The following is an 18,659-nucleotide window of genomic DNA, read 5'->3' on the forward strand; positions in this document are numbered from 1 at the left end:
TAAATATTGCGTTTTATTTTCAAGATTTTTTGCCCCGGCTAAATTCGTTGTCGGTTCAAGTTACTCGCAACACAATATATAAAATATTAAATAAAAGACATTTTGTAAGTGACGACTATCTTGGGATGAAAGCAATGTTGACACAAAACCTAATGATGGTATGCATCAGAAATGAAAATTAACGATCTTGAAAGTGGGATGGTCCGTATATGGTAATCTCTATAGAATAAACCATATCGTCAGGAATGTCGAAGTAATAAAACATTAGACTACAGTCACTTGAATGAAACCGTACGTACCATTATAGGTTCATACATACGACGATATTGTGTGTTGTGGAGGCGGCATATTCAATGATTTTATGTTCTACTGGGATTTCTGCAGCGACTTATCACGAAAAAAATTACCGTTCAACCTTTTGATACCAGTCAAGTGTTTAACTGTGACACGGATTTAGTTCATTCGAATGCAGAAATTGTTCAAATTGGTTTTGTTTGTACAGTATAAGGGCAACGGCCGACCGAAGCTTACAAAAAAAATTATTTTCTCATATAGCAGATGCTTGATTAATCATTTCAATTCACACGAAAAATTACTTCAGCTCCAGATTCCCAGAATTTATTTCAATTCCAATATTAGTTTTTCATTTAGACTTCGATCAAATCCATCAATGTTTTTTTTGCAGCTAAATTCGTTCTGTCGTGCTTAATTTAGAATGATGTGCACTCGTCTCAATTTCATTATTGGAATTTTTATCACTGAATTGTATCGAAGGTACGTGTACACTGTACACGGTGTACAAGAATTTAAATTTCCGGAATAATTTACAATAGGAAACGTTTTATATCGCTAAACATCTTCTCCTTCTGTATACTTGTGATATATGCATGTATATTGTACAAACAATTTCTTTGAAAGCCAAAGCAACGGAAGTTAATTACGTATAGTTTTAGCTTTTTGTTGTCAAGAAATCACTGTCTTTTAGGGTGAATGTTTCAAGGAAAATTCATTTCCACAAAATTCAGCTGTTCGACCTCGTGTTCGACCTACCCCAGCTTCCGAGGAAACTACATCGAAAAACGCTGACTTTGTGACTTACAGCTTAGTGTCAAGCTGAACCAATGAATTTGACTTCAAGTGTATTTGTATAGTGAATTTTCTGGACCCTGTACCACGACTTTCCGGAGCAATTTCCTCATGCTTCTTGGGTAGTTGCGGTACATTTTAACCGTCAATCACGTAACGATGAATTTGTTTTTGTGGAAGTATCTAAAATTCAGATTATGAATCAGAATATCGTCGTCCACTTTCGACAATAACTTCCCGCCTGAAATAGTTGTAAAAGGAAAATTCTCTTTAGAGTTTTTCCAACAACTTCAAAAGGCTCTGGTTTCAAAAAAAGAATCATTTGTTTACACGAAAAGTGTTTATTACATAGCATAAATGTAAATTGCTTAACTTACGCAACATATCAATCACGATTGATTCAATGGACATACGTCATTACAAACATAAAGTTGAATTAATTGTATTTACTTTACTCCACACCTACGACTGTTTACAAATGTGAATTGTCTCTGACAACACTTCTTGCTTAAGGACAATAATAAATTATTGTGATTTCACTTACAATAGCGTACAAGAGACGGATGGTTCATATTTCGAGAGTTTCACTGCGCTGTCCTGGAAACGTGATAACAGACGATTTTCTGCTGTTAGAGTGTCAGAGACGCGAGCAGAAACATTACTGGAAAGTGAAAGGGAACAACCAACAGAAGATGATATCGAACGACCGGATGAGAAGGAGCACCTATACGTTGATGTACTCTATACGATTACCAATACTGTTGGTGCACCGCCTGCACCTGGCGGCCAGGTACGACAAAATAACATCATATATCCAACATGTGTATAGCTAAACTGTAAAAAAACCAAATTTTCTTCATTTAGTTCGCCCACTATAAAGAGGAAATGTATCTACAAGTTCAACGAGCGTTCAGTGTTTCTCCTGACCGTCATTACCGATTGTTAAATGCGGCTACGGAAGACAAACCAAAAATCGTTGTGCTTACTGTTCTCGTACAAGAAGCTGATGGTATCGAAGCTAAAGACGCTAATGGTAAGTGGATAAATTGTGTATTATTAACGGAAAGTATGACATCAAAAGCACGATGATAAAGATCTAACCTCGCCAATATACTCCTGGTTTATTGCCACATAAATCACTTTTTATATAAAAACGTGTCCACTTTAATTAGACCAATTTATCATTGTGTCATATTCGTGGGCAATACAAGCGACGAGAATGAAATCTTTTTTAGGAACTAATTTCAAGAAGAAGAAGTAGAAGATAAAGAAAGAACGAAGGACGAAAACATTCATTAATCACGACTGTGAGTGTGTGTTAATTTTCTTTTTCATAACCCGCTTTCCCTTTTTACAATATCAACCCACTACATTGGAAGTTTATTTCTTCGTTTATCATTTAACCTGTAGCAGTATATCTCTGGTCCGTTAGAGTTATTTTTATTTTGCTTATTTTTATGAACTTTTCTTTAATTTGCAATTGGAGTTGAAGAGTTTGTTTAGCTGTTACGTCTAAGTTGATTACACAGAGAGGGTTTCTAAAAGTTTTTCTTCTTCGTCTGTAAATATATAGTCAAAGGTACTACCTTTTGTGTAGATGATAGGAAAATGGAGGCTTGCCTACGAAACTGTTAAAAAGGATATGTTGACTAAAAAAACTTACGGACAAAATGGAGAATGATCTTACTCGTGTTTATCCTTTAAGCATTAAAAAAGAAACCGCATCAAAAATGTTGGTTATATTGGCGAAAATACCAGCCATGATATTATTTACCTCGTTGAATTCTGCGATTTATTACCATCCTTTTTACTAAATTCATTGAATGGAATGCAGACAGGTTTTCCTAGAAATACGAATTATATCCAAAGAAATTTGGGATTTTACAGAAATCCACTCTGGTAAAACGTAAAATTTCTTTTTGATTAAATACTCAACATCCACTTGAACTGATTCGACAAGTTTTACATGAGGATCGATGGAAACATTTACATATATGAGACTTCAGAAAACGGGGTATTTTAGCGCTCTTTATCCAATTTTCTTCTTGTATAAGGTGTTTTTCCGCCGAGTGTGACAATATAAATTGGCAATATATTTATAGACAGTAAAAATTCATTTTGGCAGCATTTTCGTACACTTTGACTGGTTACAATCGTTTACACGAAATCAAAAGAACTTTTCATATTTTCAAACATTTTGTTATTAGGTAACTTATCTGAGTTCGTTCTAACGTGCTATACAAATTTCATACAAAATTTTTCATAGGACGAACTTCGATTTCAAGGTACCTTGCTTCGTGCTACGATTTTGTATGGTAGCACGAAGTAAGAATTTCTGAAATCCATACAAAATCACGAATCGCGATCAACATAGCACGAAGCTGCATCATCAATAAAATATAAATCTTTTTCAAGAAATTATTGATCAAATCGTTAATTAATGAAACAAACTTTAAGTTGACACTAAGTCTAAGCCAATTCCATCAACACTTTCCACGCTATCAATGCTCAAACTCAAAATTTTGTGAAATAGCACGAACTATGATAATTTACCTTAATTTTCTTTTGTCAAATTTTTTACTTTTTCCGTTGTGAACTCTTTTACTTCATTAGTTTTAGTCCATAAGTTGTAACGTCCAATGAACGCAATACGTTTGTACTGAAAACATGTAAAATAATTTACGTGTAAAATTTTGGAAATTCTATGCCATTAGGGAATGCATTTACCGTCGATTTTGAAAAACCGGGAAACGGGAAAAACGGCAAATGAGAAAAAACTTTCCCGGACATTTCCCGGGAAATGAATAGTACATTTTGTACTCGGTTAGACATTTGTTTTTTGATGAGTTGGGTTTTTGTGGTGCGAGTTACAAATGCTTTTATGCTACAAGTCGAGATATCAATGTCTAAACAACTAGGTGGCTTATTGTGCTCGCGAAGCCCTATAGAAACGAGTTTACCGTTTCTTTATTTGCGACTTTTCAGGTTGAAACACAATTCAACAGAAATATTGGAAATCGATAGTGTGAGCTAGTTTCAAAATTTTTGTTCTATTGTACTGTCTTGCTGAATTTTTGACAGACGTCGTTTCATTTGGTTTCTTAGAAGATGTAGTTACACGATCTTCTCCACTTCGAATTCTGTAAATTTTCTAAGGAACAGCGATTTCGGAGTTGCAAACTTAAGGCTAAGAGAACAAACGATCAATTTTGCGTTGCTCAGATTGAAAATAATGCTACATTTTCTTTTGTTTAGCCTGTGGTGAAAATTCGATTACAGTAGAAATGGAATTGTCCTCCTCAGCAACGCAAATTGATCGTTTACTCTCAGCCTAAAGTTGAAAACATACTAGCAACTGAAATTGCTGAGGTGGAAAATTTATGCTGCGATTTCCATTGTTTAGCCTGTGGTGAGAAACGGAATACAATAGAAATAGCAGCATAACTTGTCCATCTGAGCAATTTAAGTTGCCAGTGTGTTTTCAGCTTATGGCTGACATTGAGTTGCTTATCATAATAAATAAAATTTACGATGAAAATGTTCACAAAGAATTCAAATTAGATGCAATGCTTTAATGCAACTAGAAGAATAATTCCATGCTGCGCCACTGTGAGCAGTCTTTTTTTCCGCTTGTCAATAAAAAGCTTTACTGATAAAAATGAAAAATGATTAATTTTTTGAAGGTCGGTTAACCGGTAATTGACGAAAAAAAATTGAAATGGTAAACCGGTTAACTGGTTTTTCCCGGTTTTTAATTTCCCGGTTACATTCCCTACCCAATATACACCTCATACATTTCAGTTACATTGAGCTTTTGTTTTGTTGGAAGCAAAAACCGAAACTTTCAGAAGTTTTGTCGCAAAAAATGTTGTCATTGTTGTTAGCTTTATTCATTTTTATTGATTATGATGAACTTTCCCTCACTAAACTTTCAATGTTACAACTTATAAAATTCAGTTTTCCTCTTTTTAATTCAATAGTCACTCAATGACTGTTGTTGGCGGAAACTTTGTTGTATGTATGCGTAACAATTACGCGTGAGTCGTTCATATTCAATATGGCGATTTGTTTGAAAGATTCTCGTTTTGACATAAGTTTTGTTTGTTCGCATCAAGTTTAAGCTCTCACTCCTATACCAAATTCACGCAGATCTTCTTCCAGAAAATACTGAAGTTTTAAAACTTCAAACTTAAATTCTAAAGAAAAGGTTCGCACTAAGCCTCCTCGGCACAGAAAAAGTTGTACAAATCTTTTTTTTTGTTTCGTCTATTGTTCGAAGGGTATTGAGATAAATATTCAACAATTTAACAATATGTTCCGTTACAATGTACATTAATAATCGCATTAGTCGACGATTCTAAGCACTTCCTCCGTATTGATTTCATTCAAATTAAATAAATGTAATAAAATGGGGAGGACAATTGTTTGACATTTTGTTCACCTTTTTTTCTTTCTACGAATATGAATTTTATTTTATTGACACTGTGAGCAAGATTTTGTCGTTTATCAATATCGTAATGGCATTTCGAAAAAGGGTTTATTGTGTGTATAGAGTATATAATAATGAGAGCTACCTCCATACGTACCATAATACACGAATGCTTTGTACAATAAAAGCTTTTGCTTTTACACATTCATTTTGGTTGTACAATGTACATGTATATCTATATCATCATCGGAGGGTAAGTGGCTATATAAGAGTCTGTTGGAACACTTGTGAATAAAAAATGGAAAAGGAAAAATTCCCAAGTTTATCGGGTTTGCGATTAAATACGAATATATATTTGTCTGTTCCAGTCATACATTATATGTATTCCGTTTCCGACAATGTTTTCTGTTCAAAAGAATAAATAATTTATTTTAAAGATCGCGCATTAATTATTTTATTTACCGTTTATACCAAATTTCCTGCTGTTGTATTTCGTATTGTTAATTTAATTGGACGAGTTGATGGAATTTGTTGGGATAGTGTTTAAAAATTGTGATGCGGTGTTGATTTGATTGTTGTAAATGAGTTGGACGCATTTTTAATAGTTTTTTAATGGAGTTGCTTTCATTTAAAATGATGGATTCTCCATACGAGATTGACTAGATTTGTTTAGCTTTCTAGTTTTTGTAAATGCCAGGCATTTTACGGTATCATAAATAAATCTTTAAACCTTTCTTTTGTTTAAAATATTTTTTATTAAAATCTAGTACGTCAACTATTTTCGAAAAATCGAAAACAAACCATGTCTTCCACAGAGCCACCCTCAACGATTTTGTGAACATAAATATCGTTATAATTCAACGCCACCGTAAGACTAAAAATTAAAAGTAAATATTGACTTATATTAAAACGAAGCGTTGACTCAGTCCAATTCAAGATATTCTTAGGTCACATTGCCTTAATATTTATTTTCCAATTCATTTGTTCATCTACTGATTCATTCAAAATTCTTATTCTTAAGCATACGTAGTGTTTATTTGAATTCTACTACTTCGTTTTAACATACATATTTTTAAAAGAACACCGGTCGCATATCATAGCTATCTACAACAGATAGATAACCGCTTACTGACTGGCATTGACAAATATATAATGTATTCTAAAGCGAACTTATGGCACGTGGTGTTTGTTTTAAATCTACTACTTCGTTTTAACATACATGTTTAACAGAAAACTAGTCGGGAATCATATCTACATATCTATATAACCAGCTACATATACCAAGCCCGGTATGATATACGTAACGTGCTATTAGTGCTCCTTAAATTTTCGTGGCACAGACCAATATTTGTTCGATTTCTTGAGTTATCCAAAATAATAGAAAATGAAAATGTTTCCACAGTGAAAATTCCACTTCAACTGATGGCGAAGGTGCACGAAAACCACACATTCATTTACAGAGATGTTTATAAATTAAAGGAAGGTGTTGTTCGAATAAAATACTAAGGAAATATTACCGAGGCGTGTTCGTGACACATAAACGTTTTTCAATTGAGCGTATAGTGACACAAAAAGTAATGTAACAACGACGAAATTAAGTTTGGGTTCGGGTGCATGGGTGACTTATCATGGTAATTCTTTGAATTACTTCAAAAATCATTAGCGACGAGCGATAAATTGAGGAGACGGTTTGAGCTAATGTTTCCCCTTTAATACTTTAATATATGAATTTAAATGTTGCTGCGTTGCTAGTTATACTGATTTAATGATTGGCACGTAATACATTAGCTCACTTGACTATCACCCACGCAAATGCATTGTCAGGTCATTTCATATTTCCGATTTATTTGTGGTGTGTTAGGCTAAATTAAGCAATTTATCGCTACATACGCATGAATGCATTTATTACCGCCTGTTTGCCTATCCATATTCAATACGTCCAAATATTTAATTGAATATTTTAAAATACTTTCAGCGTATAATTGAAAGCTTTGTAAATATGTGGACTGTGTAAATGAAACCTGAATGATCGATAATAAATTCAATTAAATTTACTGGTCTATGCATATTTTTATTAAAATTTAATATTTCAGCCATGTATGGCTACGCATGCATGCAAGAAGACCATCACGATAAATATAATATGTCGAATAGATGCGTCGACAATATCTTTAGCCTTTTGTGTATTCCGGTAAATCCATAATTCAAAAATTTGGACCCTGAAACCGTAACATTTTGCGGAATTTTCTAGCCAAAAAAATGAATGTATGTCTCTGTAATCCGAGTTTCATATCTTATAATAATGTCGATATGACCAGAATTTCGTACGGGGCTAATAATACAATTTATTAGCGTAATGCATGCAACCACACTGGAAAAGTGCAGTCGGTAATTTGCAGGGTTATTTTTAAAATGTTACATTTGTGGAACGAACACATTTTAGTTAAACCAATTAGTTATATGTACACTACTGCTTCCAGGTAAAAACCAACGAAATATGTTTCATATGTTGGTTTAACCATACATTCTACAAAACGTTAATAAGATATTTTTTCCGCAAATGTTTTTGCAATTCATAGCTTTTCGTCAAAAATATTTTTTTTTGCATCAATTGACAACAAGTACCATAAACAAGGAATAAAAAACCAAAACGTTTAGCAGATTGTCTGATTCTCAACTGCATACAAACCATACAAACAAACGTTCTTATACTTGCTTATACGCACGTATAAAGATGTGGAATCAGTTTTGTTTGCAGCTCAAAAACAGCTGAAGAAAATTCATGTCAAGATTTCACTGACGTCTTATGTATTAAATACCACCTGGCCAAAAACTGAAGATTCTGTCCACTGAAATTCCAGAGCACAGAGTCTTCACATTCTGTTTACAAAAGAAATTGAGGTGTACAGAGTGTTCACATTCACTCCTTCTGATACCGACAACAATTAAAGAAATAAGCGACGAGGCCTGGCTATTTTGTGCCATATCGAATTTGCCTTTTTGCTCGACAATTAGAAGATGTGGAAAGTTCTGCAATTTTTTTCCCTTGACCCTTAACGTATTCCAATTATTGTGATTTCTTCATTCATTTTTTAGCTTCTCTTCAAAGATCAGTCGCATGTCGACCAATATTTATTTCATCTGTTGATAAAGACGACCAAAATAATAGACAAATGACTAATGTGATCTTATATAAGAAAATTTTGCAGTAAAAGAAATGAAGTAAAAGATTTTGCATCAGTCACTAGAAAATTGTTATGTCAAAAGAAGGAATAGAGCGGATAATAGACTGCTCGAATGTGCCGTCTATGAAAGTCTTCAATATCGATCTGATGCTATTAAGCAATGAACTTACCCTGCAGTTCTGAATCGCGTTCTGAAAAATTTTATATTTGAGAAAAACGACTTGTTTACACATTAATTCACATAATAGTTATTTTCGCAATTCCGGTCCATAATCATCACCTTTCCATGCATCCATTTAATGTCGTTTTGAAGGTATTTATTTCACAGTGCGTTTTTGATTATTTTTTTTCGCACTTGGGCTTTTTCACCTTTTTTTCGCACGCTACAGAGCTTAGTACCTTCAAGAAAGACTAAATTTTATAAATAAAACTTTGCACAGGCCAGGATTTGAACATCCAACACCAAAATTCTTTCAAACACCAAGCCAACGACCATAGCCATTCGGCCACAGAGTCACACAATTATACAGAACGTATTGTTGAAGCGTATACATACTAAGCATTGACTACTTGATTTTATTTGGCGCGTCTCTATACATCACATTGCAATGTGTATTTAGTGCAGGTTGCTTGATCGTTCAAATTAGTTCATGTTTGCATATGAATGTTTGGTAGAAATTTTGGTAATATTTTGCATTGGAAAGGTGATTATGGCCCGAAATTGCGAAAAACGTTGTATCTACCACGGTAGGTAAATAACGATCAAAAACGCACTGTGAAATAAATACCTTCAAAACGACATTAAATGGATGCATGGAAAGGTGATGATTATGGACCGGAATTGCGAAAAAGCAATTAGATGATTGCTAATTATAAAGGTTAATTGTATTTTCACAACTGCATAAGATATGATTCCAACACAGAGCTTCCGACATCATTTCGTTGGCACAACAATAAAATTTAACATTCATTCCGTTCCACCAATTCTGCAGCTTAAACAAACAAAACGAACAATTTCACGTCTACCGAATAAAAGAGCATCCGTCTTTTCCTATTCACAGCATTTTCACCTGTTTGCATTTTCTCACACACAATGTGGAAAACCGAATAAAAAACGCGTGTTACGTATTTATTTTGAACGAAATCAATTCCGTTGAATAAGCCAGGAATGCTTACTCATTTAGAAAGCACTTTCAATTAGGGAAGTAATCAATAACGATTACAAATCAAATCCTGTTGAATGCTGCATCATTTTCAAGATAAATTGGTCTTAACTGATTTAACGCAAAATGACTTTGGAAAGAATTTACTCTGGAAAATTTACGTTTTGCTGGAAAATGTTAATGAATATTCAATGCTGTGCGTACAGTTAATATTTAATGGGTAAGCAACATGAAAAATGAAGGCGTAATTTTTGGTTGTTCTCAGAAAAGTTTTCAAAGCTTTTCGGAAAATAGATTCGTGATGTTAGTCTTTGTGAAATGTGTCGCGTTTTTAGGGTTTCGTCAACAATGTTCACAATAACACGCGTGGAGAGTCGATCACATTGAATTGATAAGCCATTGGTGTTCTTGTAAATTTTGTATTTTTTTTTGTTTCACATGTCCCTTTGATATTTGACTAGCTTCTCAGTCCTATACCTACCGATCGCATGTCATTTCTACAAATTACTTAGACATTTTGAATTTGTACAAATTTAGAGAATTATATTCTTCTAAAGCACACTTAACACAAATATCAATGAAATTACTGTTGAAAACACTGAAAAACTTCTTGCCGCAGAACTACCTGCATCCATTTTTCTACTAGTATAAAGTTCCAGACTAATGTTGAACCCTTTGTCGACATCCTCAGCGAAGAAAACTAACACTATGTTACGGGCACTATATGATGAAATAACAGCATCTCCGTTTTGACCGCTCACATCTACGGCTCTTATTGCACTAATATCTTCTTCCGTAATGATTATTTCTGTTATATCACCTGTACCATTGTAAAACTTGCTGAAATGCAAAGGAAATCAATTTTCGGAACGAGCCATTTGCGAATCATTTACTGATCTTACTGGAAAATTAACACTGATTCAGCAGTAATGTCGCCCTTACTGAGACAGGTAACACCATGCAAGATAACAAAAATTACGAGAAAAGCAAACAAAATTTTCGTCGATTTCATTATAATGTCACGATTGGTGTTACGTTTACAACTAATTTCAAATATTCGTTAATCGTATCATGTTCAAGGCAATGATAACGTCATCGACTCAATATTGATAAGCTCATAGCCCTATCATCGTCGTTACCGTCGAAATTACTTTTCACACTTTGGTTGGATACTCTTCGTCGAATTGAATCGTGTAATGAATTTAAAAGTCTACGTACGAAAGATAACAAAAATCAATTGAATTTAACCAATACAGAAATTTGAATAATTTGAATACAATTCAACGAAAGTGAAACTGAATCAGTTTATACACGGCAGAGTAAAACCAGGCAGGAGCGCTTGATTTGACTAGTGACCTCAATCATCTGAAAAACGTTCAAAATTATCGATTAATCAAATCATTATCGATAATTTGACATTTCAAAGACATTCCGCTTCTGCCTGGTTTATTTTGCTCTGTCGTTGTTTATATCTTTTTAATTTCCAAATTAAGCAAACGTAGGTGTTCCAGCGGATAGGCGAACTAGAGTATCTTGAAACGATACTCTTGCATGCAAGACTAGTGAATTACAACACTGTTACTTTTCAACCTTTTAATGTTATGACCATCTCACAGTTTCAGTGACCAAGGTAATGAGTAACTTCCACATTCTCACATTATTACTCCTATCTTCATTGTGTCTATGTTTTTAGTCAGACTGAAATAAAATTTTAGCTAGCGCTCATTATTTGATGAGTTTCGTTTGTAATTTTGACGATGGTGTAGCCCGTTCTCAATCCTTGAAAGAAGTAAAATTTATCTTTTTATGTGATTCATTCGATTCATTTTTTTTAAACCCAGGGCCGGACTAGCAATGAACTAGCTGACAGACTTCAATCTTCAAAAATTACAAAAAATCGCCCCAAAATGAACTCATTTTTTGTCATCCGCTTAAAATATTCCTGCAGCCGTTTGCAGCCGCCCTAAATATAAGTATATGTAAGGTGATCTATAGCTAGAACCACATATTTGGCCACATTTGTGATAGACAGAATATGTTAAGTGTCTATTCAAAAATATAGGGCCGACATTTCGGAACTTTTACGTGAGCGGCCGTTTCGGAGCTTAGATGAAATTTTGAATAAATCGGTGCATTTTTGTAGTGTTTGTATCATAAAACGAAACAAATTCCACCCATGGAGTGGCAACTATTCTTAACAAAAGTTACCCTAATCTATTTATCCAGAACCATGGAAACTGGCCTGATTCAGGAGAAACAGGAGTAGTGTTCATTTTTTGCTTGGAATGATGTTTCCCGTCGATTAAAAATAACTTGGAAAAATAATGCATTGCAGCAATAAAGGTAGGGTAAATTGAAATGATCGATTATTAAGATTTTTAGCGTATTGTGATTTGAAAACGAGTATAGATCTAAATAACAAGCTTTCGGTCGATTTGCATAACATTCACGATGTTTTTTTTCGAGCTTATGCGTATGCATTGGAACTGTTTACAGATAAAAAACCTAACAAATGCACCATAAACAGTTCAAATGGGCGGTATGTAAAACTATACTGGCTTTCAAATCTGTATACACTTAGAATCGATCATTTCATTTTGCTTCCACTTTATCGTCAAAATAAGTCGGCTAATGCGAATCGAGTATACAAAAATTGATGAAAATAACAATTCACTCCCGGAATTAAATCGTCTGTCGCTAATTGAAGCGAAAGTTAAACGCGAAAGTGATTAAAATAAACTGTCCAACACAGATACGTGCAATATTAAATCTTAAGAACGTTATTTTTATACTTAACGTCTGCAGCAATTCTATAAAAATGTTGAAGCTTGTTGTGCTCACTATTCAATGTCTATAAACAAGACAATGTGCTGTGTTGTGCTGGAAGTTTCTTTGGGGGCGAGAATATATACCTATCGCTAACGGCTTTTTCTTAGCCATACCGAACATAAGCACACAGTTTGAATATAAACCGAATTATTATCATTTGGGGAATTTGTTTTTGAATCAAAATTGCCATGGAATGTTCCCATTGAGTCGTGAGCGAGAGTTGATTTATGTGTTTCGGAATGTAATAAAACAACAATATTGTTCAATCAGAGGGTGCAGTTTTTGGTGTGCAAAATCAATTTGCTGATATCGGGAGACAGAAATACGATTTGGAATGAGTATTATAATATAGCAGTGCGATTGAACAACGGGAAAAGGAAGAAAAATCAAAAAGAAAAATGGTTAAAAAAATGGAAGAGAAATAAGAATGGAAGGAATAAAAATTGCGTGTGGCGTTGCCAATATTTGATAAATGTGAGATAGGGAATGAATATTATATAAGATTTTGTTTATTTTGAAATTATTCAATTTCTGAGGGGATGCTGTTTTGTTTTGTGTTCTTTTTTTTCGTATTTTAATTTAAGATTCGGAGGCATTCTGGTATACATTTCTAATAAGACGATAACGTGGAAAACAAACAAAATGAAATCGAAATGAAAATGATTTCCATTTACGATTTTTCAGATAAAAAAATCAAGTTCCTATGAAATGCTTTCAGACTTTTTTTTATTGTGAAATGACATGGCCCAAAAATGTGACAATTTTTCATAAATTTATATTATTGTCACTTTCAGCTTTAATTTTCGTTCGAAAACAAAATTAATCAAAAAAAATAGATGAAAATTTAATTGACTTACACTAAAAAAATCGTCATAAAACTACTGTTCACTAGCCTCCCCATTAACTTGAATTTTCTTTTTTAATTCGATATCATTTATACCTCGATACTATGATTTGTAGGTTAAAAACAAAAAAATGGAGATTTTTCGCTCGCATCTTTTAAATGGGGACAGTCATTTGTTATTAACAACGATGATAAAAATTATTAGTGATGAGCTCTGACCAAAAGCTATACTTGAAACAAAAGAAGTAGCAGATTTGGCCATTATACACTAGCTATTTTATAACAGGTTAGAGTAAAATTGATATGTTGGAAACTTTGTACTCGAGTTCCCGTTCATTTTCCACAAAAAATAAAAAAAATTTATTTCGACAGACCACTGATCGGGAAATAGTTAGCTTTAGATTAAAAAAAACAGGTCGTTCGGATAATTGTTTTTAAATTATGACTTGCTTAGATGTGCAAAAATTACTGTAGACGCTGTTGCTTAACAGCTTGTACGGAAAATATGTTAATTCAGTTAACTTCAATACAAACAACTAACTTCTGACACCATACACAGACAGAAGCCCGTCGTTTTCCCGTATACACCTGCTGTTGGTAGTTTTCTGTTGACGTCCAGTAAACGAGTAAACGCTACGTAAATTATGTATTGCGACCAGAAAAACGTCCCCCTCATTTTGTTCTTATAAATATTCATTGAGAAAGGCGAAAAAGTAGTTAGCAGTACATATTAAGTAGTTGAGGATAGTTTTTGTTCACCGCACAATATTCATGTTCTATTGCCATGCATACAAATTGTATGTTATAAATGTCGCAGGCAGGACATTTTTATCGCAATCTAATCTATAAATAACGGAAAATAAAGTAGGTAGTTAGTCCTCATTTGCGGGAAAAAAAAAGTTAAAAAAAGTAAACTAAAAATAGAATTAGACGGAAAACGTTGCCATGGATTGACCCAAAGAAAAGTTAGCAATACCAACAAATTAAAGGAAAAATGGACATAAAACGAAAATGTCCTTTCAAAGTTTTTCTTTATATTTTTCTTTTTATTATTATTTTCTTCAGCTGGAGAATCGTAAAGTGTACTCGACTCCGATTTACCGTATCATATACTTATATAACACGCACATAACCATGTACTGCTGGTAGACGTATGCCACCATCCACCCACATCCACATGATAATATAAATTTTATTCTTTTATTTTTGGGCCAGATGTCTGACGAAGATTATGCAGAATGTAAATTGTCTAAAGGTGGGATAAGGTCGATCGTTGAATTGAATTTATGTGGTCTAAAAAGTATGTTAAGTATTTCCACTATATAAACAAGACTAATAAAAAATAACGACAGAAAGTTTTGAGTAAACATTAAGGGTTCGATTCGAATGTTCGCTTATGTATGAGTCGGTTTCATTTAGATAAAAGAACTTTGAATTGACGAATCGCCTATTTTTTAGATACATTTTTCTAGAATTTTCCAAAAATGTACAGAATTTTCTCCCTTGCCATTGCTCATTTTCATAGTAAAATGGCATATTGACTAATGAAGTAGTAGGTTTTGTTTCAATCTGTCGAAAATACGTCGAACAAAAGAAGTAACAGATTCGATAATCATCAATTATATGTGTTATCTAACAAATGTCACTTTTGTTTCGGCTCGGATATGCAAACTCTACACTTGTCAAAATAACCGTTTCCAAAGCTTGTTGCTTATAAAACCACACTTGTGAGTTCGGCTCGTATCACAAAATTGATCTCTCATGAAATGAGCTACCTCCGCAGCATCCAATTTAATCTACTATTCAAATAACAAAATGCAATTTTCGCTGTTGAATCTTATCATCGCATAGTTTCGATGAAACATAACAGTTTTTAAACGACCAGCGTATTACCCTCAACCTTTAATACTTATTAGATCTGTTACATTTTCTATTTAAAGTTTCGAGTAGTATTAAACGCAAATCTTTTACTTCATTAATTTTATCGCACACTTTGCAATCTAACAAAACACTAAAAACTCATACGTTTTCCTCACCGTTTTCGATACAACAGGCGTAGTCGAATAACCGATCTTAAAAGGTTTCTGACAACTAACTCATCAATCATGATAGAGTGCACCCTCCAAGGAATTAGATGTGGCTGTGGTCTGCATACTGTATCTGTGTGTCACTAAATTTAATAGATTTGTGGCTGTGTACACTTTAGCTTAACCAAACTTTCGAAAATGATAATTCTCTCCATTCTCTCCATTTTAAAACGTTTTCGTCTATGTACTATAAACACGAACTATCTCCTAGAGGACGTTACCATGAATAATGTACGATAATGACTGTTTGGAGTCTTTTTTTGCTTATTTGTGAATGAAATCGAGTGTATGAATGAAATTGGAGGTTTGCATCTAGAGCAACACATGAAATTAATACTTAAATAGACGAGTACATTTCATGACGAATTTTCCATATTATATCCAGTTTCAACAGAATTTTTCGTCTGTTCGGCTTAAAATGAGAAAATTCTTCTGTATTTCAAATGCAATTAATTCAATTTGACGATTTCGTTTAAGTATTTTGAATCTTGGTCACGTTAATTTAAAACTAACCAAATTTGTGACATTAAATAACTGGAACATTTAATAATGGAGTCTCGATCTATGTACGTGTTGAAATATTGCAGTTGAGTGGTTGATATAGAAAAGCTCAAATAATCCAACCGTTTAGTGAAGATATTACGTTCGATTTAACCATTTAAATCTAATCATTGAACATGCAAGTCATTTATAACCCATATCATTGAACGTTAATCAATTCATTAAAAATTATGTGAATCTGCTCAATGTAGCCTACTTTTTCAGTATATTATTTAGCTCGCGATAACGCAAATTCTATTTTGATTCATGCAATTCAAATCTAAAATTCAAATAAAATCGATTCCGATTGTCATTGTACCTAATGATTGGAGTATCGAAAATTTTTGATTTCGATAATCTAAATAACCTTTTCTCTTACAAATTGGATTTTCGTTCGCAACATTAACATTATTTCCGAAAAAAAGAGAAGACGAAAATTTCTCAGATTTCTACATACACCCACGCAAATAAGCGGAAAAAACGATTCTCGAGTTCACTCTCTCAACAGCCTCTTCATTTTGCTAAATAAATTACTTGAACGGTTGGAATGCTTTAAACGAAAAATACTGAACGCGCACCCCACATTTTAATGTGAAGATGTTTCCTATGAAGCAACACAGCATCACTCTGCAAAGATCCAAGAATTAACTCAAACAATATTTTAAATTGGTAAAATTATTGCGAAACGTACATTATACAATTGTCGCATAAAAAAAAACAAATAAAGGTCAAAGTACCTGGGGAAATGGAAATTGGATTGATTGCTTTTAAAAGCAAACATTTCTCATCTTAACACGTTTTGGCATAATAATTATCACCATGGATAATATCTGCTTTTCGGTGTGGGACGACACCTGTATTTGGGTGATTGGAACAAAGAAAATTACCCTTTTTCATACAGAAAAATTTGTTTTAATTAAAATATCTTCCGTTGACACACAGAGGTGCAACGACACTTTATTTTATAAGCCCAACCTTTTCGAATGATCTATGCATTTTCAACAGATTGTTGCAAAGTTTTATGAAAAAAACTGCACAATGTTTAGCATACCAAATAAGCCAGAGTTCATCGTTTTTTTCGTTTCGTCACTAACAGTGCAAATAGCCGTCTACAACTTTTTGCTTGTTGCAAGACTTTGTCTGCACTGCACGTTATTGCTTATTCTTATCATCATTCTCAATTAGAGATGTCACCAGCATCATGTAGTCATACACTGTGGGAGTCACCATTAATCATGTGATTTCCATACAATTTTTCATATTTCTCGAGCAGAATTTATTCTTTAGAGAGTCTTTAGCATGTAATCAAGTCATTGATAAAATGTGTCCCTGGACTATAATCAAAATATATATGGGCATGTCTATGAAAGGGTAACATTTCAATGACGGCACGTTTATCGTGGTCATTAAACCTGATAACTTAACAAATTAGTTTCAACGATACAAAGTCTTTTAAGTCATTAGTTTTATCAAGCATTTGAAATAAGTAAACACCAGCTAAAACTCATGGACACACCGTCATCGAAAAAGTCGACAACTATGTGTATCTTGGCCAAAAGTTAAAAATAAGGTCTAGACAATCAGACAGCAGAGGTTAAAAGAAGGATTGGTATTGGATTTGCAGCGTTTGGAAGACTCAGGACGGTTTTCAAAAGCAAAATAAACAACAGTCTGAAATGGAAAGTGTTTGATTCGTGTGTCCTACCGGTGTTGACGTATGGAGCAGAAACGTTAACACTAACGAAAGCATCCGAGAACAAGTAGCACGATGAGCAATGGAACGAAATATGCTTGGGATTTCGTTTAGAGATAAAATGACGAATCAGTGGATTCAGCAACAAACGAAAGTCGTAGACGTGGTGGAAAGGATAGCATCTCTGAAGTTTAATTGGGCAGGACACATTGCGAGAATGACAGACGAACGTTGGACCAACACCATAATTTTAGACCACAAATGACACGACCAATAAGCAGACCATCAGAAAGATGGACGAACTCGATCAAGCGAATGATGGGGACAAACTGTCAGCAAAGGGCAATGGATCGTTCAGAATGGAAGATAAAAGGGGAGGCGTACAACCAGCAGTGGATATCAACAGGCTGATTAAGTAGAGAAAGAAGAAAGCTCATCGCTTATTTTTGTAGCAATTGTCCGTGATCTTCTTATCATTCTGCATCTGCAGCCAAAACCATTTTCAGCCTTTACATATCTAAGACAAAAATTTATCCTGTGCAAATGGGGGCTTTTTTATAAGGCCAACATTGATCTGCATGGAGAGTTATTATATTTTCCCAGTTTTTGTTTTATTCCTATTTCATTACCCATTCGATATGCCTCAGTTAATAATGATTCTCTCGAGTCATTTGGCTAATACAAATAAAAAAAAAATGAAAATAAAATTCCTCGACAAAAAGGAAGAGAAAACGTTAAAATTGGCTTAGTAATAGTGCAATTAAACAAAGTAATATAATTATATGGATAATGTGTATAACAAC

General features: G+C 33.6%; 1 protein-coding gene and 1 long non-coding RNA gene across 3 annotated transcripts in view; one reads left to right on the forward strand and one right to left on the reverse strand.

The window, feature by feature from the left end:
- The window catches only part of LOC119080393 (BAI1-associated protein 3), a 77,661-nt gene that overhangs the window by 48,113 nt on the left and 10,889 nt on the right, over positions 1-18,659 (forward strand). For both annotated transcript variants that reach the window (XM_037188712.1, XM_037188710.1), the window contains exons 4-5: positions 1,636-1,876; positions 1,951-2,119. In XM_037188712.1, the coding sequence (XP_037044607.1) occupies positions 1,636-1,876; positions 1,951-2,119 (410 nt within the window). The remainder of the gene's footprint in view (positions 1-1,635; positions 1,877-1,950; positions 2,120-18,659) is intronic.
- On the reverse strand, positions 10,379-10,928 carry LOC119080562. Its single transcript, XR_005088332.1, has 2 exons — positions 10,766-10,928; positions 10,379-10,703 (listed from the first exon to the last, which is right to left on the reverse strand). It is a non-coding gene; the product is annotated as an uncharacterized LOC119080562 (long non-coding RNA).

This window comes from Bradysia coprophila, unplaced genomic scaffold (assembly GCF_014529535.1).
Source record: "Bradysia coprophila strain Holo2 unplaced genomic scaffold, BU_Bcop_v1 contig_350, whole genome shotgun sequence".
Classification (NCBI taxonomy): Eukaryota; Metazoa; Arthropoda; class Insecta; order Diptera; family Sciaridae; genus Bradysia; species Bradysia coprophila.